This window comes from Pavona decussata, unplaced genomic scaffold (assembly GCF_977016875.1).
Source record: "Pavona decussata unplaced genomic scaffold, jaPavDecu1.1 SCAFFOLD_91, whole genome shotgun sequence".
In the NCBI taxonomy this organism is placed as follows: domain Eukaryota; kingdom Metazoa; phylum Cnidaria; class Anthozoa; order Scleractinia; family Agariciidae; genus Pavona; species Pavona decussata.
The window spans coordinates 362992-385080 of record NW_028145508.1 but is presented as its reverse complement, the minus strand read 5'-3'; the positions used below and the strand labels follow the sequence as shown (position 1 = coordinate 385080).

Sequence of the window (22089 nt, the reverse complement as noted above, 5' to 3'; positions counted from 1 at the left end):
TCTGACGAAGGCAGCAGGAACCTTCTGGAATTTCAGTTCAGGTTTTAGGTGCTGTAACGACAGTTTTATTAGCTCAGACATGGAACAAATAGTTATCATGAACTCTGATCACACTAATCTTTTCCCAAGTGTGTGGATTACAGTTTGGTAAAACTCTTACGAAAGTGGCATAAGGAATTATTATGTAATGTTTAAAAGCCTCGTGGTTTTAAATCCCGATAAAACACGTGCTGCGAGTTTTTTGAACGGCTTCAAAAACATTCCTGGAAAAGCGTGTGTCAAGAGAGTTCATAACAATGGTGCTTTTGTGAACGTTGGAATTAAAAATTTAGCATACCAGAAAAACATTAAACACCGCATACTAATAAGGAGGATGTTTTATCGGGTTTTAAAACCACTGCACGTGATGTTTTATCGGCCATTTGATACGTCAATGGGCTTATGAATTATCAATAAGTTTTTGAAGTTGGCATTAGACTTTCGTCTTTGTCATGCGCGTCAGTTCTGATATAGAACTGTTCTATACGATACGATAGTTATCGTCAACTATATCACTGAGTTAGAGTAGCTTTGGAAACATTTATCTCAACCCTTTTGCAAAATTATGCATCTCATGTTGCCACTGATAGCCCACCAGAAAAACTCGACCAATATTATCCTTATACTAGGCTAGTTCAGTATAACATTTAAATAACTTAAAGTTGAAATTCGTTGTATGTATGTACAGACAATTTTATTTTTGTTAAATTCCAGGGAGTTTCCACCATCAAGGGAAGAAATAATTTCGCTTCTGGTAAGTAAAACAATATTTTTTTATGTATTGTACCTTGGTTTAGCAGCTGTGGTAATCTTTAAATCCCGACTGTTTTTCAGGGCCGCCGCGAGCTGTCTGCGACCGTTCATTGTTATGGAGGTGGATCTTGCAAGATAACCATCAATTCTGCCACTACAGCAGGGGAGGCAAGTCTGGTTACAGAGCCTAATTAGATATTATTTACTGTTGATGCAATAATTTGACCTGAAAAATTCATAGAATCAAGGCACTTATAACAAGACAAATACTGTTAAATTTCCCAAATTAAAGTGATAAACGTTTTTAAAGTGCTGAACTTTGGCCTTGGGAAAACCAGTTTATCGGGTACCAAATCTTCTTCCTTTGTCACCATTGTCCTTCTCCATGTGCGAAGTGGTCTGTCCCGATTCCTTTTGCCAAATGGTGTACAGTTCAATGTTAGTACTGGGTTTATAGATGAAAGTCAAGCAAATAATGTAACGTTGACGCGATATATCGTCATGCGGTGGTCGAACACGGGACATAATACAAGAGAAGGCTTATTATTTTAAGATAATATGCTCTTGTACGATACAGAAACCATTGCTTGAACCACCGACCTTGCAATGTTCTGTTCACAAATATTAAAACTTGCCCATAAGTGTTGTATTGCAACAACAACATGTTTGCAATGTTGCATTCAGTATCGCTCAGGTAGACAGCATTCTGCACAATAATTTTAGTGGTAGACCTCCTACTGCAATTTCATGTCATTTGGGGAGCAGGGATGTCGCCGGCAGTGATAATAATAATAATAATGATCGTTTATTCAACCTTTTTGCAGCATAAACTGAATTACAGGGCGGGACATTAAGTCGCCTCCAACCCATGTAACCTGGGTTCAATTCCCGGAGATGACGCTATAGACCCTTATCACTCGGCGGCCATGTTGAGTCTCAGGGGAATGAAAAGCTTTGTTTTCGCACGGCAAGCCTCGGCCAGACGCGAATTTCATTGCGAGGCTTGCCGTGCAAAAACAAAGCTTTTTATTCCCCCGAGACTCAACATGGCCGCCGTGTGTGCTTTCGAAGGTTTTTCTCCGGGTACTCCGATTTTTCTTTTTCGTCAAAAACCAACATTATCAAATTACATTTTCATCAAGAAACAGTGAATGAAGAGCGACTCTGCCACTTTAAAATTCTACTTCTTTATTTATAATTATCCATTTATTTGACTGATTATTTTATTTGATGCAAGCAGTGATGGAAGAACATGTTTTGGTAGTTAGGTTTTACCTAATTGGCTGCCTTGTATTTTAAGTATGTTTTAAATGTTGTCTCTCCAGGTTGTGGACAAACTTTGCAAGGGATTGAATATTCCACAGAAGAACAACATATTCAGTCTTTTTGAGCAATGTGGCTCAGTCGAGAAAAACATTGAAGACAGAACGGTCCTCGCAGACATCTTGTCCAAGTTTGAAAAGTAAATATTACATTTTAAAGGAAACCTCCACTCTTGAAATAAATTAACGTCAAATTGATGAAAATACAATCTCATTTCAAATTTCGTTGGAAAACATGGAAAAAATATTTCTGTGTCGGACAAAACAGAATTTGATTATCGCCTATTCTTTATTTTAAATTTCCCGGGCGCCGCCATCTTGGATTTCGTGACGTAATACGGTTGCTCAATTGTCTCACACAAAAGAACTTCTGCTTACTAACAATAGCGGCGACCGTATGACGTCATGAAATCCAAAATGGCGGCGCCCGGGAAATTTAAAATCGAAAACAGGCGATAGTTATATCTAATTTTTAGTACACTTGAATGTCACTTGTACTTTTTAAACTAAAATTTAGAATTTAGACACTATTTCCGACAATTTACCGTCAATTTGTTGTCGGAGTGGAGGTTCCCTTTAAGAAAATTGTTATCATTTGAAACTAAGGGCCTGATTCACGAAGCCTTCCCAAGCTAAGATGCATCGTAAGTGTTGCTTCTTGAAGGGGTACTGTCTCAGGGATTTTGCTGTATGGTGAGCAAAACTACTCAAATATAGACTAAGAAGCTCTTTTCTAATAAGAAATTACTCTTACAGCACCGGAAGGAAAATATATAATGATTTCTCCGAGGAAGAATAAAATACAATCGGTTTTTAGCCATTTTCTCCAAAACACCCAGAAGAAACTTGATAAAATTGGCCAATTTTTTTCAAGTTGCAATCCATTTCCATCCTAGCCATCCGCAGCCAAAGATGATCAACACTAATTTCTGTGCACTAGTAGGGTTGTTGTTAACAAAACTGAACAATTATTTTTACGTTTACATCTATACAAATACGTTTTTTGGCTATTCAGTAGGCTGTTGTTAAGAAACAGTACTTACCTTAGCAAGGCTTCGTGAATCTTTTTCCCCAGGATAGCACTTCAAACATGGAAAATCACAAGAACAAGAATTCACTCGAATACTTAAAAACTTAAAGGGGAAAAGTGTCGTGGGGGTTTTGACCTGTTTGGTTAAAATGGTGAAATAAGACCTTCACATAGCTACAAAATAATTCTAGAACAACGAGAGGAAAGAAATCACCTCAATTCTTGAAAGGAACGACTCGTGATCTGTTCTAGTGCGTTTTGGAAACAAAAATGCGAAAACTTGAAAAACGTAAGCCAGACATTGTTTGTTTGTTTGTTTGTTTGTTTGTTTAACAGGTACAAGGCGTTGGGTCTCACAGAAGCTGGTCATACGTGGAAGCTCTTCTTCAAGATTTTTTGCTTTCTTCAACCAGAACTTGTGGAAGAAGACAGCGTGGAATATGGATTTCTTTATGAACAGGCAGGATATTGTTTAAAAAAATTTATATTTAAATCATGTTCTTCAACGGCGTCTTTGTTTCTGAGGAGAAGGGGATCTTTAAATCTAACATTGTACAAGCACTCGAAAGTTTAACCCCGGTCAAACGTGAAAAACACGAGAAGTCCGTTGAAGTTTTTTGTGAGTCTGTGAGTTAAGCAATCGTTTTACGTAATCTTTAAAAAACGAGCAGTTGTGTTTTAAACCCAATAAAACACTTGCTACGAGTTTTTTGAACAGCTTCAAAAACTTTCCTGGAAAAGCGTGGGTCAATGGAGTTCATAACAATTATGGTTTTGTGATTTTTGGAAATTATCATACGAGAAAAACACCGCATACTAATAAGGAGTGTTTTATTTATGGCTTAGAGACCGTTGTGAGTGTTTTGTTTACAAATACACGCACGCGCTGACCGTACAATGAACGAGATATTTTCAATACTGCACGAGGCCTTCTTAGGCCGAGTGCAGTATTGAAAATTTCGAGTTCATTGTACAGTCAGCAAGTACGTGTATTTGTAAACAAAACACTCACAACGGTCTCTAACCCAGAAATAAAACTTTCCTTATTAGTATGCGGTGTTTTTATAAGAACCTATTTAGGTAACAACATAATTTTAAATACATTGGTGTTTACTGTTTGTGAGTATTTTGTTAACCCGGACTAAGGCTACTGCATTCAAGGCGTGTTCATAAATTACAATTAAGTAAAGGAAAATGATCATCAACTTGTGCGAGGTGTTTCAGAACCGCTACATGTCTCTCTGTCCAACCTGACGCCGCAAGCTCTTTAGTGGAAACGAATGCTTGGTTTAACCAACAGAGCTGGTAATGTAATTTGGCCACCGTAAAAAGATTCGAGTGCTGACGTTTCGAGTGTTAGCCCCTCGTCAGAGCGAATCCACTTTTGGGGAAAGTTTGACCAATGTTGATGCCCATGCTCAGTGATGGTGACCCCGAGGGGAGGGGGTTCGCTTGCAAATGCTCCTTGAGGGGGGAGGGAGGTTGACATTTTACATTTACATTCAGCAGAATGTGACCATTGTGTACATCTCAAATTGTTTTTGATTTTGCTGGTGTTCAGGCTTGTGATTCAATCATTCTTGGCAAGTATCCCGCGCCTGACACAACTCTGTATCTTTTGGCTGCGTTACGGCTTCAGTTCAATGAAGGAGATTACAAACCAGGAGCTTGGGTGTAAGTAAAACGTATTTATATTTTATCTTATTATGCCACAAACAAATTGCATTGATTTGTTTGTTTTGCCATACTTAAGAATAGAAATGGTGAGGAAACCTAAAAAAATCCACGAAGCTTATAAACAGTTTCCCTCGGAAATTGCAAGATTGAATGCACTAATTTAAATTCAAGACCAGAGGAAGAAAACGGAGAAAAAAACCACAAAAACAAAACTTTTGATAAAAAGAATAAACAACTTGTAATAAAGAATATTTTTAACTTTTTTTTTTTTTTTGGAGTAAGGCTAGAGATGAAGTGCTCTTTAACTCAGAATTAAGTGAACTGAAAAACGACCCTGATAGGAAATATAAACGGCCTTCTTTTTTGTTCGGTAGTAAGGTAAAAACCAATTTAGTTTACTTTTAAGGCGCGCGTTTTTGAATGCACTCAGTCCATTTATCACCGGGATGCACGATACCAAATGCTGTATCAAAACATTTGCACAATACCTGTAATCGGAACACCTTCCAGTAAAATCGTAAACATATTTTGCTAGAAAAGTATTTAATGGTGTTAATTCTTTGGACATAATTGTTCTCAGTTTGACACAAATGTTAATTTCTGTAAGCTGCATGCAACATTTCTTGACTGTCAGTCACTCGTTTTGTTTGTATTTGCTTAAAAGTTTTTTCGATCTATTTACTTATTTGTTTTTTTTTTTTTTTGTTTGGTTTGTTTGTTGTTTGTAGATCTGACTTAGACTCCGTTTATCCGCCTGGTAAACTACAGCAAAAAGTGAGGCCAGAAAACAATGCTATTACCAGAGAACGTCACTTTAGCATTAAGGTACAAGTATTTGCCAATTTGTGACACTGAGTCAGAAAACAAATCGACGGTATTTTTCTATGGTCTACACTCTTATAGACTATAAAATGACGTCATGAAATGTTCAAACCTCAAGTGGAACCGAGTGGTTTCACTGCCAAGTTTTGAACATTTTCTGGCGTCATTTTATGGTCTATAAGAGTATAGACCATAGAAAACTGCCGTTGATTTGTTTTTTACAATCACACGAGAAAACTACGAGCGGAATTGGCTTTATTTTCTGTTGAAAAGCGAGCGCGTTACATCTGACGTCATTTTTATTGTCTTTACTCTTATGGACAATAACTACGAGGCAATCAGCGCGCAGGAATTTTGACAGTCATTTAAAAAGTATTTTTAGTAATCCTTTGACAAGCGTAAAACACTTAACTATTTTCTCACTTTATCGGATAACTTATGTGCCAGCTTTACAGCCGTACCAGATTCGCATTTTGCTCGGACACAAAACACTGATTTCGGCACGATTGTTACTGGAGCGCTGTCGCGATGCTCGCTTTTTTTTTGTTGATCTGTTGCTTGTGTAGAAACCACATTCCACGGTTACGACAAAGACGTTAAAAGGCTGAGCTCATTTAAGACCATTGGCATTTTGCAGGGCACCACATCTGGTGGCATCAATGCACCTCACTGAGTTTCTAGGCCACCCTTTAACAACATAGTTTTAACCAAACAAGCAAAAAGCGGGTGGCGTAACCATGTGTTCTACTGTGGGGTGCTAAGAGCAATAAAAGGGCTGTACTGTTGTCATAAATGTTTTGTGACATCCTGAAGAAGTATGTACCCTTGTTGTTTGACGCTTTCGTTTTCTTTGTTTGAAGGGTACAATAAAGAAGGCTGTGTCACCGTTCAGATCAGGTAAGTTCCTAACACTTCTGACGGTATTTACATTTCGTAAATGGTTCAGGGCTTAGGCTTACCCAGGCCCTTTGCGTTTTCGATCGTTGTTGTTGTTGTTTTTCAAAAAAACAAAAACGGTATATTAATGACTTCTTCTCGGCTGAAAGATTGTCCCCAGAATTTCGCAGTTACCCTCGAAGTTTCGCATCTCGGACAATAGACTCTTACCACTCGGCGGCCATGTTGAGTCTCGGGGGAATGGAAAGCTTTGTTTTCGCACGGCAAGCCTTGGTCAGACGCGAATAGACCATTTCCGAGTTGCTGTGAACCTCATTATGAAAGCGAGACTAAGTGCAAAAGCTTTTCATACATTCATTGTTTGCATATGAATGGAAACTAATTTTCATAATAAAAACTTTGCTCTTAGCCTCGCTTTCATGATGAGGTTCGCCGCAACTCGGAAATGGCCTATTCAGTGCGAGGCTTACCGTGCAAAAACAAAGCTTTTTATTCTCCTGAGACTCAACATGGCCGCTGAGTGATAAGGGTCTATTGTTCATTTTCCGGACAATCTTTCAGCCTTGGGAATTTTCCTCCGATGAAGCAGCCGCCTAAAGGGGTTTATTTAGTAATTATATTCCCAGTTGTTTCATTCTACAAAAACCAGCTGCATGCGACTTTACCGAATCCTTTTGTCTTTATTTAGCTGGTGGAACAGAAAATGATGAGGACACCACCAAGAAAGCAACGGAAGAAGAACTGTCGTTTATCAAGAGTTCCATTTGTGAACAGTGGAAAAAACTTGGGGTTTGTTTGCACTCAATCATCATTCTTTGGAGAACTGTTCAATTGAACTCTACTAAAATTCCTTGATTCCTTTGGTTTTTTAACCCTTTCCCGCCCGAGGGAAATGTCGAATTTTTCTAAATCGTTAACTATGAACTGGGAGAACACATGTGATACAGTAAACACCCGCATATAAGAACACATGATTTCGGAGGTCAGGCTGATCGGGTTCTTATTTAACGGGTGCTTAGTGACAAATCAGCCTCAAAGTGTTCTTAAAATATTCTTAAATTTCTATATTAGTAATACGGGTACTACCCAAAAAAGCCCCTAGATGTAAAATCAATTACAGTAGAAACATCAGTACAGTACTCAATACAAAAATACGACCACTTGACAGCTGATAGAGTCATGACTGCCAACATAAAATCACTTGTTTTTTATGTAATTATGACACCTTTTCCATTTTATAAGAACATGCTGAATTTTTCAGGCTAATCTTGTTCTTATAAAAATGGGGCTTTATTGGCCAAATTTCAGCCTGGTGTTCTTAATCCATTTGTTCTTATATGCGGGAGTTTACTGTATACCATTTAAAAGGTATTTTCTGGGTTGTGCTATAAATCACATGCACCAACAGAGATGGAAGAGGTCACATATTAGAAGAAAGTCCAAAACGAAAGAAAAAACATCGAAAATTTTCCTATTCGTTGTTCATACTGGGTATCCCTCTAAACTATAGCTTAATATACAGCTCTCAGGGCATTGCTTTATGTAAGATATCAACTGAACCCTTAACGTACAAAGGAAAAAAAATCCAAAAGTTTGAGGGGTGGTAAATCAAATCTCATATAGGAAGGGGGCATGATTTTATGCCTTCAATTTATAGATCCTTCGAAGACCTTTTGGTTGTGCAAATTTCACACAAATTGACCAAATACTGAGCTCATTATTGCGTCTTGTGCCATATGGCACTCTTGGGCGGGAAAGGGTTAAGGAAGCTTATCTAAATTATGAGTTTTTCATTGTTGAAGTTTATTTATTTACTTTTATTTAATTCAATATTTATTCAGGGGCATCCAATTTAGCAGAGCTAGTTTAAATGGAGCCCCGAGACAGTACAAGACAAACATTGAAACGTAAAAAAAAACTAGACAAATAATTAAGTTATACATGCTGCATGTACGGCAGGCGTGGTTGCTTAAGATGGCACTTAAGTTTAGTTTTAAACTCACTGAACGCCTCTACCTGTCTAATGGTTCTCGGGATGGTGTTGTAAGTTCGAGCGCCGTTTATTCTGTAGCTCCCCTGATGTGTTTGTGAAATGATGAAATGATGAAAGATTAGAAAAAAATGTAGCTGATCATGTGGACAAATTGTAAGCAGCTTTGTAACTCAGTTGTTGGGCAATACTTTTAGGCTAGTTCTGACGTCATAGCGGTTATCACGACAACAGGTCAGCTCTACAGAAAGCACGCGGCTGGTCGTGTTTCACAAATTTCACAAATTTATTTTTGTGACGTCAGCCGTTACCATTCAGTTTGAGGAGAACTTGAAAAGTGATCATGTCATTGTTGATTCTCAGGGTAAGGATCAAGAACAGGCTCAGAAACAGTACATGGAAATATTACGGAGTTGGCCTGGATACGGATCAACACTGTTTGATGTCGAGGTAATCTGAAACGTAAACTGCTACTTTGTCGCATAACATGACTCATACATGAAGTGTGCTCGCCAGGCCCCATTGGCATGATGGGACGTTTTGCACTTCGCAAAGTAATCGAATGCTTCAGCTAGTGTAGTAGGGGGGCCATGTGTACATACTACACAGTAGGGAGCTTAAACAACGACAACGGCAACGGCAACGAAAACGTCACCCAAAAATATATCTTTGTTTCATTTGTGCTACTTCGCGATAATTTCAACTCGCTCAAGTTTTACTAAAATGGCGAACTATCCAGGAACCAAATTGATAGGAGTGGCATACAAGTTAAGAAAGAAAATGAAAAATTCACCGTCGTGCGTTCACGTTCTCCACAACACCTTAAATGTGGTAATTTCACGTTGTTGTTTTGGAGAGGACGGCAAAGAAATGTACCAAAATGTAAAACGCACGTGCAGAGCGATTGTTTTTGCTTGTTAAACCTATTGTTCTGCGGCGTAGTCGTTGCCGTCGCCGTCGTCGTTGTTTATTCCTAGTAGTACGCGATTTTTCTTTTTTCCAAGGGCCCGAGTTGGAATCAAATGGGGCGCATGTGTTGTTGTTGTTGTTGTTGTTGTTGGTTTTTTCGTTTCGTCTTGTTTGTTTGTTTGTTTCTTTGTTTTTTCGGAGTTGTTTTCAGTTGTTTGTAAGGTTATTAAATTGGGTAAACTCGGTCTCACCACTTTTTAGTGTGTAGAAAGACATTTCTCCTGCTAAATCGTATACATCAACTGTTGCAACTGAAAGTCTACAAATGCCTCGCCTGAGTGAACCTATTTGTTCTCTTTTTAGACCAAAGACCCTAGTTTTCCTCCCTTTCTGTGGCTGGGTGTGAGTTTCAAGGGCGTGGCCCTGTACAAGAGAGGGGATGTCAGACCTCAGTGTCAATTCAGTTATGAAAAGTAAGTTGATTTAATACTACGATCTAAGTACTTTAATAATTGGCAGAAAGGCAGACTGGGTGATCTGTTAAACCATCATGGAGTCGAAAAGACCTTAAACAAACGATCCCAGATTTCGAGGTTGCTGGCTTGTATAACATCTCTTGAAGAGGAAGAACGACCTTCTTGGTCGTATTAAATCGTAGTCTTGCTGTTTCAATCTGCGTTGAAATAGTTGAAACTAAAAGTATGTTTATCGTCCAGTGACACCGCGTTGATATGACTCTGGCAGGAGTTCTCGTTCCGCTACGAGAATCTCAGTCGGGTACAGCTACCGGGATGTAATGTAGGTAAAACTAAATTTCAAAATCACGCTAGCACTATCAACAAACTTAACATGTTGTTTTCCATGAGGGGTGTGAAGAGTTTAAACTATAAATAATTGTATGCTAACCAACGCTAGGGCTAACAAAAGAATGAAATACTGGTATTAAGAGCAATAGTTTAGTAGAAGTAAAGAATAAGACGAGATTATACGTTCAAAGTGTGCCTCAACGTGACTCCGTATCAGGAAGTTGACCTCGGAAGCTTTGCAAAGAGCAAATAAGTTTGGCTTTGCTTGGTTGCGAAATTCATAATTGTGCCCCACTACATTTAAAACCTTTTTTTTTTTAGAAACTTCCGACTTGGCTTGGGAAGGGCTAGATTTGTTTCATAATTTCTCGAATCGCAGTAAGAGCAATCAGATTATGGAACAACCTACCGCAAGAAGCGGTAAACTTTGCATCTACTGACTCTTTCAGAAACGCAGCTTAAAAGGCGATACCTAGTCTCAAAGTATCCTGTCACCTAAAGTGATTCTAAGTCTCGAATATTAACTTTAACTTTATTTTATGGATTCATTGTGATTGTTATCTTAAGAACCTCCAGGGATTAGCGCAAGCTATTATAGGAGTGTAGTAAACTTATGCAGACACTGGTGAGATTTTGACCGGTATCGGGTATATGAATGCAGAACCACAAGAAAGAAATGAAATGAACTGGCAGAGGTTTGAAAGTCCAATCGATGTCACGCCCCTGAGTTCCCGAAGGGCATCGAACCCTCGAGATTTACGCTATTACGCTATTACAGTGGAATCCCGATTTTACGAACTTCGAAAAATCGAAGACAGCATCGAATCACATCTGATTTACGTGGTATTGTTTTATAATAACCAAGAAGGCAGACTATAGTCGTATGACACTCTTGTTAATGTGAGTACGATCTTTATTTACAAACTAAACTTAAATTTAGAGATTTAAGCAAATTTAGCAGAACAAAAACCGACTCTTGACTGCATTTGCATTGTATTTCTTTCTAAAATTCGAGAAATCGAATGAAAAGTTTTCCACGGAAGCCAAGAATTAGTTCAAAATATTGGGAGTTTTGCAAAACCGAGGGTTCGAAAAATCGGAGGTAAAATTACACTGTCCAACCGAAGCAATAAACCAAGGAAACGACTTTTGGTTCGAAAAATCGGGATTCCACTGTGGTTTCAATTTGCCTGCATTACGTAGACATTGCTTTGTTGTGTGAAGATGCTCCAAGCGTTTGAGTTACATGTTGCGTCTTGTTTAATTACCCTTTGTCTGTTCCTGTTTCAGTATTTTATCGTTTGGAGCCCCAGCTGCTAATGTGTACAAGATCATCGTTGATGGCAGAGACCCAATGTTATTTGAAACTTCACAGGTGAAATGACTTCATTCAAATAATCTTCGTGTATTTTTACCTTATTGCTCAGTAGAACTCACCTTTCAAAAGCTTTATTTTCACTGGACCCAGATAACCTGCAGTTTCATTGTTTTTTGTGTTCAGGCGCATTGTTTTGTCGTTCGTTCTTTTGTCCTCTCGACCAATGATATGAGACGTGGCAAACGGTACAGGGCACCCTTTATTGCTTGAAGTGTAGTTTATTCATAGTTAGGAGCTACTAACTATGGCCTATTAAGCCAGAGGGAATCCAGGCCCTCCTCAAGTTGTATCAAACCAGAATTTCCTGTTTTGCTGTTTATTATGCAGTACAAGACGGGATTGAGGGTGGTTCTGACCTTTCGATGTTTGGATGGAATTGTAGAAAGGAGTCATTCACATAATAGATATTGCTACGCACTTTGCTGTAGTTTAAAGGGTGATAGCGAACAAACAAACAAGTAACGAAATAAAACAAGTGGTTTCCCGCCAGTGGCGTCAGATAACACGTGTCGTGTGCTGTGTGACAACCTCGTTTCTATGACTATCTCTTCAATAGGAAAGATACTCACGAGAATCTCAACATGTTATTAATATGCTGTAAAGGTGATTTTCACTCCCAAGGTTGTGGCAATTCAAATATAGCTATTTTCCCCTACTTTACTGAGTTGCTCTTTGCTATGTTGTACAAGCTGGCTCCAACCTTTTATATCGCTGTAGTCGAAATCCTTAAATGTGGCCATTTAATTGAAAGCTACTGAGCAGTCTTTCCTGTGGTGCTGTTTATTATGCTGTACGAGGTGGTTCCAACGTTTGAGTCTGTAGATGAATTCCTGAGGTGTGACCCTTCAAATGAAAGCTACTGAGCAATACTTTACTGTGGTACTGTTTATTATCCTATACAAGGTGGTTCTATCTTTTGAGTCTGTAGATGAAATTCTAAAGTGTGATCATTCAAGTGAAAGTTGAGCAGTACTTTACTGTGGTGCTGTTTATCGTGCTCAGAGACTCGTTGGGGCTAAGGCCATTGAACTACGTTCATGAGCCACAAAATAACCATTAAGACGAGATCTACTGAGAAGTACCCCTCTGGTGAGGTTCATTTTTCAACATTTTTGAAGTCTTTCTTAAGGCGTTCGTTTGAAGCAAAGGGTTTTCAAGAATTGCGGTTGTCTCGCTCGAAAGTTGACTCGCCCGAAAGCGTTTCGCCCAAACTTACGTCGATTCGCCCGACGAAATACAACATGCCAATGATCGTGGATTCCATATGATCGTTGCGAAAACCATCCGTAAGTTAGGACTGAAATATACCTCAGCGATCGTTTACCGTTGAATAGTTGTTACTTAATAATTAATCGCTCCAATCGCGGAATAATGTTTGTCTATCGGTTTTTATTTTTATTTTTTTGCCTTTTTGTCTTGAAATCATAATCACAAAAGACACCTTATTAATTTATGCGTTGTTGTCGTAAGGACCTCTTTTAGTTTGTTTCTACAATTTTTACTGATTGTATCTCCGCTCCGCTTTTTTCCAATCTAAGTTTTCCATTTTATTAACATCGGGCGAATCGACGTGACTTCTGGCGATATTCCGTCGGGCGAGTCGACTTTCGGGAGAAACAACGGGATACCGTTTTCAAAGGTGTGTTGTTCTCAGGTTTCGCTAATGTTGAGTTTGTGTTTGTGTGCCAACAGGTGATCGAGGTGGCCAAACTGATGAAAGCCTACATTAATCAAATTGTGAAACTACGACGAGCAAGTTACTATAGTCAAGCATCGTCTGAGGCCTCAGACTCTTACATGTAGTCTATAAATTATGTTTGCGTGACGCGTGACGCGTGACGCCTTGATGACCGGTACGACTTTTCAAGCCCTACAATTTCTTTCCATATCCGTTTTCAAGCTTCTTGTAATCTTCCCAATGATGCTACTGAGCAATGCTTTCCTTTGCTGCTGTGTATTATGCTGTGCAAGAAAGTTTTATATTTGGGGTCTTTGTCTGGAATCCTTAAGTGCGAACATTGAAATGAAATGAAAGAGATTTTTGAACTTTTTACCAGAGAACTTTTTATTATTACTATGAATCCTAGTTACGGATCTTTGATTTTCTTACGAAATGAAACCTGCTTTATTCTTTTCTTTTTTTTTTTTTTTTTGCGCTTGACAGAGATGCAATCCCCGACAGCGCGACGAACTCGCGAGGCTTGAATAAAGCGTGGGCATTGCGTCCCTCGAGATCTCCCTTCCCTTTTCACTTCACTCCCCCACCCCCCCCCCCCTCCCCCCAAGGCTATTTTATGAAAGACCGAGCGCGTTCTTTACAACGGACCAATGAAAATTCAGTGAAGAAACTAGTTAGTATGGAGCTAAAACATGCCAAATGCAATAATTATTTCTACACATTTTATTACACATTTATGTCACGTAAATTTCAATTTTACTACAAATTTTAATTAATGTCACAGCAATTGTAAGGGATAACTTAAAAGGGGCACTGTAACGGAGATTTTGCTGTATGTCAGTACAAAACTGCTTAAAGGGGAAGTATCACGAAACTTTTGATGTCATTTCAAAACCCAAAAATGTTTGTCTGACAACAAAAACCAAATATAATTGTCAAGTTTTGTTTTAAATTATCATCCCAGTGCAATAAAACTGCCGATTAGTGGCTCTGGCCAGAGACAGAGTAGGTTGAAATAGATTGAAACTTGAAAAATGTTAGGATAATGTTTTTCAAGTTTTCGTATTTTTGTTTCCAAAATGCGCTAGAACAGAGTACGAGTTGTTCCTGTCAAGAATTGAGTTGATTTCTCTCCTCTCGTTGTTCTAGAATTATTTTGTAGCAAAGTGAAGGTCTTATTTCACCATTTTTAACAAAAAGGGTAAAAAACCCCATGATACTTCCCCTTTAAGTATTTGGCAAAGAACCTTTCCTCTAATGCGCAGGAAGAATTTCAGTTTTCATGAATTTGCAATCCATTTCCATCCTAGCTATCCGCTGCCAAAGATAATTTAATAATACTAGTTTCTGTGCACTAGTAGGGTTGTTGTTAACAAAACTGGGTCGTTTTTTCAACTTTTCTAAACTGACATCAAGAACTAGGTGACACTTTTCCTTTAAACAGTCGACAGGATAATTAATTGTTAAGGGTTAGGGTAAAAGGGGCACAAGGGTAGTAATTATAGTGTTGCACTGTTTCAGTGTAACAATTTAAAATGGAGTTTATTTAGAATATGACATTTTATTCCAATGTAGCCTTCAAAGCACATGCAATTTAGGAGCTGGTGTAGCAACAAATTGAATTTAAATGCCAACTTTTTTTGCACAATATTATAAAGCGTAAATTTCTAGAGTATTTTTGATACCAAATCTATTTTTCTAATGTAAAACAGCAATTTCTTGATGGAACTGATCACAGTTACCACCATGTGACGAATTGGTCATTTCAGGCTGAAATGAAGAAATAATTAAAATTCTTCGACTTGTTTAGACAATTGGAATTTGTTGACTTAAAGCAATCAAATTGAGTTGCAGAAATAAAGGTTGATTGAGTTACTCGAACTTTGGTTAGTTTGACCCACGATCAAATCTTACCCAAAATCTTTTCTTCCGACTGGAAGTTGGACTCGAAAAATGGGAATTGAATATTCGTATCCGTATTCCAATAATTGTGGATAGACTTTTTACCGTTTAATTTCATTATATTACATGATCATGTTTGAAATTGCTGTGCAGTGGAAAACAAATCGAAATAGTTTTTTTTTCGGTAGTTTTCTGGTAGCCTAGCAAAATACGTAAAGAGATAGCAGTAAATTAGAGCTATATATAAAAAAAAACTTTGAAAAGCTATTATAATTTCTGCTGCATATCATTGTATTTTTCTATTTAAAGATCATTTTGGAGCAATTGTATTAATAAAATGATTTTATAAAAAGATGTTGAATCATTGGTTTCTTCTCACTCTGTCACACTCGCTCTTCAAAATAGTATTTGCCTTATTTATTCGATTAACCGCCCTGGGCGCTTATTTAAGTTTGGGCCCGTGAGGGTGGGCGCTTACTATATTCCCAACATTTTCAGCAAGCGAGGACATTTTTAGAGAATAACAAAACAAGGGATAACAAGTTTATTTCGCTTCAACAAGACAAACAAGGTGCAAAAGCTAACATAAACAAGCCACAAGTTCTAAAACCAATTTCGGAACACAACTGAAACACAACAGGTATATAGGGGTATAGGGCGAAAAGAAAAAAAGGCGAGCCGGGCGAGCGGAGCGCGATATGGGAGCTCGATTTTTGTTTTCGCCCTATACCCCACTTGGAAGCCTATTCATAGGCCAACACTGGGCTATCACAGAAATGTTTTTGTTGGGAGGGGGTGGGGTGGGCGCTTTTTCGAAGGTGGGCGGTTAATCGGATTTTGTCTGCCTGAGACCAACCGAGTGTCAAACGTGAGCTCTGTGGTAAATTACGTGGTAAGCCCCGAATAACCGAGGAGCGCTGAGTATAAAATTTCACAACTGTGTTTGATGAATCTGGCCAAATATGTGGCAGGTTTAGTGAATCAAGGCCGACAACACAGCAACAACTGTTAAGAGCTAAACTTAACTTACAAACGTGGGGTGAATAATAATTGACTTATAATGTTTATTAAATAAATTTGATATTAGGCTCTCACAGTTGGTGCACGCAAGCCGCTGGTCACTGATGCTTGGTACACCCAAGCCCCTAGTCTCTGACGCTTGGCACACCCAAGCCCCTAGTCTCTGTCGCTTGGCACACCCAAGCCCCTAGTCTCTGACACTTGGCACACCCAAGCCCCTAGTCTCTGATGCTTGGCACACCCAAGCCCCTAGTCTCTGACGCGGGGTACACCCAAGCCCCTAGTCTCTGATGCTTGGCACACTCAAGCCCCTAGTCTCTGATGCTTGGCACCCCCAAGCCCCTAGTCTCTGATGCTTGGCACACTCAAGCCCCTAGTCTCTGATGCTTGGCACACCCAAGCCCCTAGTCTCTGAGGCGGGGTACACCCAAGCCCCTAGTCTCTGATGCTTGGCACACCCAAGCCCCTAGTCTCTGATGCTTGGCACACCCAAGCCCCTAGTCTCTGATGCTTGGCACACCCAAGCCCCTAGTCTCTGAGGCGGGGTACACCCAAGCCCCTAGTCTCTGATGCTTGGCACACTCAAGCCCCTAGTCTCTGATGCTTGGCACCCCCAAGCCCCTAGTCTCTAATGCTTGGCACACTCAAGCCCCTAGTCTGTGATGCTTGGCACCCCCAAGCCCCTAGTCTCTGAGGCGGGGTACACCCAAGCCCCTAGTCTCTGATGCTTGGCACACTCAAGCCCCTAGTCTCTGACGCGGGGTACACCCAAGCCCATAGTCTCTGATCTGATGCTTGGCACACTCAAGCCCCTAGTCCCTGAAATGACATAAAATAGAAAGTACAAAGGGCACAACTGAGTGTAGTCCTATGCTTGCTATTTACAGCTGCAAAAATACTGGGTCAGTCAAGAAAATAGTAACAAACAGCAGAATTGCAGATGTTTGCCGAGTCGGTACTTAGCAGATTAATTTTCCATATAAATTTAGAGAAATACACTGTTATGCCATAAATTTGTGAATATATCCTCTTTGGCTTGATGATTTGTTGACCCAGATCTTGGTGGGTGAACATTGTCTTGCATTTGCTTATTTTCTCTTGTTCCCAGTTTAATATCAGTTTGTATTTGACACCCAGTCATGTAGTCAACATTTTATAGCCAGTCTGCATTCTATCTATTGAGATCGATTGTTGACTAGTTCTGAGGCCTCTCTCTGTTTTTCATCTTCGTCAATCTATTTTGGATCACATGGTCAGAGTGAAAAAACATTTCCCCGGCCATTCGCCTCGGTTATGTCATCCAACCAAATTGATCTTGAGGGTCTGGCATAAAGCCGAAGCAAAGTGATTCTAGAAAGCTCGAGAGGGTACAGGAGAGAGGTCTCAGGGCTTTTTATTGTGATAGGGATTCATCTTATTAAACACTCCTGGGAAGGGCTAAATTACCAACCATACAGAATAGAAGATTGCAAGATAAAGCAATACTGGCTCCAGTTGTTCAAAGGCCGGATAACTTTATCCTGTGGATAAGTCACTATCCGACAGTTTCAATCTGTGCAAATATTTCAGTATTTCTTCTTGTACACTATTTCAGTATTTCAATATTTCAATATTTCAATATTTCAGTATTTCTTCTTGCACACTCGAACCACAGTTAAGTTTGGGAGTGTACTAAAACCTTGTTCAACATTTAACGTGAAGTATAGTTTAGACACTGAATAGTGCCTTATCCAGCGGATAAAGTTATCTGGCCTTTGAACAACTGGGGCCTGATGTTTAAAGTAAAGAGGGGCCTATGCCCAGATTAGGAACTAACAAACTTGTAATTCCTAGAGTTAATACCACTGGGGAAACACTCAGTAAGATATTTGGGACCACTACTCTGGTCCAAATTAGATGCTTAAGTGAGGGAACAGCAATCTGTAGAGGCTTTTAAGAAATTGATAAGGATCAAACAAAATCTAGCTGCGCTTATTTCTACCAATGACTGCTAAAACTGCGTACTAGAGCAATTCGTAGAATTTGTTTTTTGATTGAGTATGCCATATTTTGTTAGTTTTTTTTTTATGTAGGTTTTTTGCATATTTTTATATTTTTAGATAGGTGTCCTTACTTAGTGGGAAACTGCTATATGATGTTGACACAGAAATAAAGTTTTTTTTAAATTTATTATTATAATTACAGTCAACTCTCTCATAGCAACCACTTCTCATAAGTGACCACCTCTCGTAAGGGACCGCATCCACTGTTTTGGCCAGAAATTACACATATTCTTTTGTTTTCTGTTTCCGGTAAGCAACCACCCAACATAATCAGGGATGAACATTAGTAAATCATTACTCAGAAGTGACAAAAGTTCAATTTTTATTGACACTACCACCCGACTGCTGACAGATAATAACAGTTTACAGACAGAGAAAATGGCTATAATTAGATCTGTAGGTACGCAAAAAGGAATTGCTAGTGATCCGTTCCAAAATGTCATACAAAGTTTCATCAGAAGGATGAATAGCTGTGAAAAAATCTAATAAATAAGTTTCTTTTTGCCTAATTTTAGCTGCTAAGGTAATATTTTTATGTAATTAATTAATCAATCCAGCATTAGGCTTATTTTGTTGATCTTTCCTATAAGTGACCACCTCCTGTAAGCGACCACTTTGTGGTGCCTCAAGGGTGGTTGCATTCGAGAGAGTTGACTGTATTGTCATAACGACCGCAATTCATTATTACAAGGACTAATTGATAAACTTTTGTGTCAAATAAAAAAGCCTACTTACAGCTGGTCTTAAAATAAGACTGCATCCAGCGTAAACAAAAGGCGTTGTTGGCCTGATTTTAGGACCGGATCTATTTGGAACCGGTTCCGTTTGAACGGAGTCGTAGCCTCTACAAATATGGATGCATTGCGAAATTTTCGATTTTAAGTTATCAGTTTTCTCATACGAGACTTTCATTGTACTATGTCTACTATCGGAGTCGTTCAACGAGCTAGAATTGTAATTAAATGAATCTTGCTTTATCTTAACGATGAAACTTCCTCGTGTCCTTAGCCATTTTTCAACTGTTGACTTGTAAGCACGATTTGTAATCATCAGCAGCTTTCTCCTCAACGATCAATCTCTTTTCCTTGTCCTCCAACCAAGGTCGTACCCATACTGCGAAGCATACAAACTTCTCATCGCCTACCACGCTGTCATCTCCTTCAATACAGCCTTCTTGATCAAGCTGTTTATCCACTGGCACTATTTTTAACGCAACACGATATAAGGTTCCTTGTACAACTTGCACGGACGCATGCAAAGTATTACAGATTCCCTTGTATATGGAAACATTCTGTAAAGCTCGGCTCTCGCTCGTCAAGAAAATGGCCAGCCCTTCCATGATCTCCGTTGATATCGATGGCTGATCTACGGGTGATATTCCTCCAGTCATCATTGCAATACAAGGCAGGTAGTAAGAAATTAAAATAAAGCTAACACAAACTACCGCTACAGACGCTACAATCTTCGCCATTTTGTTTTTCTTGTTTTTGCAGTGCGACTCCGTATCACGTGACTTAAAAGTTTATCTTCACATCTCGTTCCCAGGGTCCTCGCATAAAAGCAATATATCAAGTCCTAGGTGAAAATATGCCGTACTCTGCCTTGCTATTACACATGTTTAAAGAAGAAGAAGAAGAAGAAGAAGAAGAAGAAGAAGAAGAAGAAGAAGAAGAAGAAGAAGAAGAAGTGCCTTTATTTACCATTTTGTTTTAAAATAAGCTTTTACATCAAAAAGGAAAAAGGCATTTCTAATGGGAAAAAGCTATGGTGAAGCAAATGCTGAAACCGTTTAAACAGGCCTTTAGTAGGAACAACAGTTCCCTGCCGGATGTCTGTTTCACAAGCAGTATCTTCCTTCTTAACGATTCTCTTTTCCCGGCTCACTCAACCAAGGTCCATAGCATAAAGTGAAGCAGATAACTGTTCATCGTCCTTTGCCAGTAAGGGGGGGGGGGGGGGGAAGTAACAGGCTGTCTTCTTTGCTGAATACAGTAATAATAATAATAATAATAATAATAATAATAATAATAATAATAATAATAATAATAATAATAATAATAATAATAATAATAATAATAATAATAATAATTTATACCGCGCAGTTTCTATAAAAATATTCAACTGCGCCTTACAATAAATATTAAATTAAAAATAAAATAAAAGTTCAAAATTACAATTCTAAAATTCCATAAATAAATAAAATAATTCATCAATAATGCAAATTTATTATAATAACTTTAGTAACTAATTAAATGCCCTATTAAATAAAAAAAGTTTTAAGTCTAATTTTAAAAAAATCTAAACTGGAAATAGATCTTATTGTGGTAGGAAGCAGATTCCAAAGTCTAGGGGCAGCACAACTAAACGATCTATCCGCCAGGGTCTTCTTGGTTCTTATTGTCGGTAAAGCTAATAAAGTTGCAGAGTCGTCGTTGCGCCTTGGTGTTGATCAATACTTTCATCCACTTTCACGAATTTCACCCCAACACGATATAGGACCCCCTTTACAACTAGCTTGGTCCGACGCTTGCCAAGTTCCACAGATCGCCTCGTAAACGTTACCAGAAGCGAGGCGTTTGTTTTCCTTCTGCAACTTATGTTTTCGAAGCCTTCGATAATCTTTTCTTTATGAAACCCTGACAGATCTACGGCCGATTTTCCTCAGGCCAGTCCACATTGTAAAACAAAGTGAGAAGTGAGACATCACGAGATAGCCGCTTACGCAAATCAGCACAAATCATCACACTGATTTTGGCCATTTTGCAGTAGCATGTGACCTAGTAAAGGTGGCTCAGCGTGGCATAGCCGTGTTAGAGGCACCTGCCTCTCAGTGCCTCTAACACGGCTATCGGACGCTCGACGGCCAACTGCCCGGGTGATCTGGCTGTGCCCGCGCTTGAGGTCCTGACTAATAAGCATCATAAATTAACTGATTTCCAGTAAAATATTTAACTGTTCTTCAGTTGGGCCAGTACCGCAAAGAAGAACTTTGCTCGAATTCGGGCAGTGCAAAATTTTGCAGCCTGGGTTGCTAATGGGGCAAGAAAATTTGATCACATCACACCCACATTAGAGCAACTGCGCTGTTTACCAATTGCTCAGCAACTCGAGGTAAGAGATGCTGTAACGGCATTAAAATGCCTGAACGGGCTTTCCCCTACTTACTTGAGTAGCGAATTCAAGGTAAGAGCTGGGCCCAGTTGTTCAAAGCCCCATTAAGCTAATATAATCCTGGATTAACGAGAACTTTGATTCGAGTTTCATTGCTAATCGATAAAGATTCCGGCTTCCAAAAGATTTTTGGCCCTCAGTTTTTACTTAGACTTTCCTTTACCTTAAGCTAGAAATTAGCCTTTCAAACCATTTTAACGAGCGTGCTGAAAGCCTCGATTAACTTTTAATCGTGGATTAGTGTTAATCGGCTTTCGAACAACCCGGCCCTGATGTCCACTCTCCAGTCAAAGAAACATACTTGATGTGTCGCTATTCAGAACAACTACCGGCCAGCTGTCCTTTGTATATAGAGCCGTTCGGCTTTGGAATGAACTCCTTCAATTTCTAACAACTGTATATTTAACAATTATTCCACGAGCGCGCGTTGGATATGAGATGATAGATAGCCAACGAGGCGCTTAGCTATAATTATCTCATATCCAACGCGCGCTCGTGGAAATATTGTTTCATTAAAAAAAAATCAAGAAATATCGATACATCTCGCTGATTTCGCTTTGCAAGAAAACCAGAGGGCAATTATCTGAATAGTCGCTATTTATGCCATGGCCGCTAAGCCAATCAAATTCCTGGAATTACATAATACAATGATC

The 22089-nt window shown here is 39.0% G+C and overlaps 1 protein-coding gene across 1 annotated transcript in view; it reads left to right on the top strand.

Annotated features, from left to right (window-relative positions):
- The window catches only part of LOC146474057 (unconventional myosin-X-like), a 54212-nt gene extending 38655 nt beyond the window's left edge, over positions 1–15557 (top strand). Inside the window, exons 48-59 of the mRNA XM_085117298.1 lie at positions 754–793; positions 874–960; positions 2118–2254; positions 3481–3604; positions 4706–4818; positions 5550–5646; positions 6504–6540; positions 7229–7329; positions 8894–8980; positions 9803–9912; positions 11536–11620; positions 13316–15557. Of these exons, the coding sequence (XP_084973424.1) occupies positions 754–793; positions 874–960; positions 2118–2254; positions 3481–3604; positions 4706–4818; positions 5550–5646; positions 6504–6540; positions 7229–7329; positions 8894–8980; positions 9803–9912; positions 11536–11620; positions 13316–13426 (1129 nt within the window). The 3' untranslated portion in view covers positions 13427–15557. The remainder of the gene's footprint in view (positions 1–753; positions 794–873; positions 961–2117; positions 2255–3480; positions 3605–4705; positions 4819–5549; positions 5647–6503; positions 6541–7228; positions 7330–8893; positions 8981–9802; positions 9913–11535; positions 11621–13315) is intronic.
- The last annotated feature ends 6532 nt before the right edge of the window (positions 15558–22089 follow it).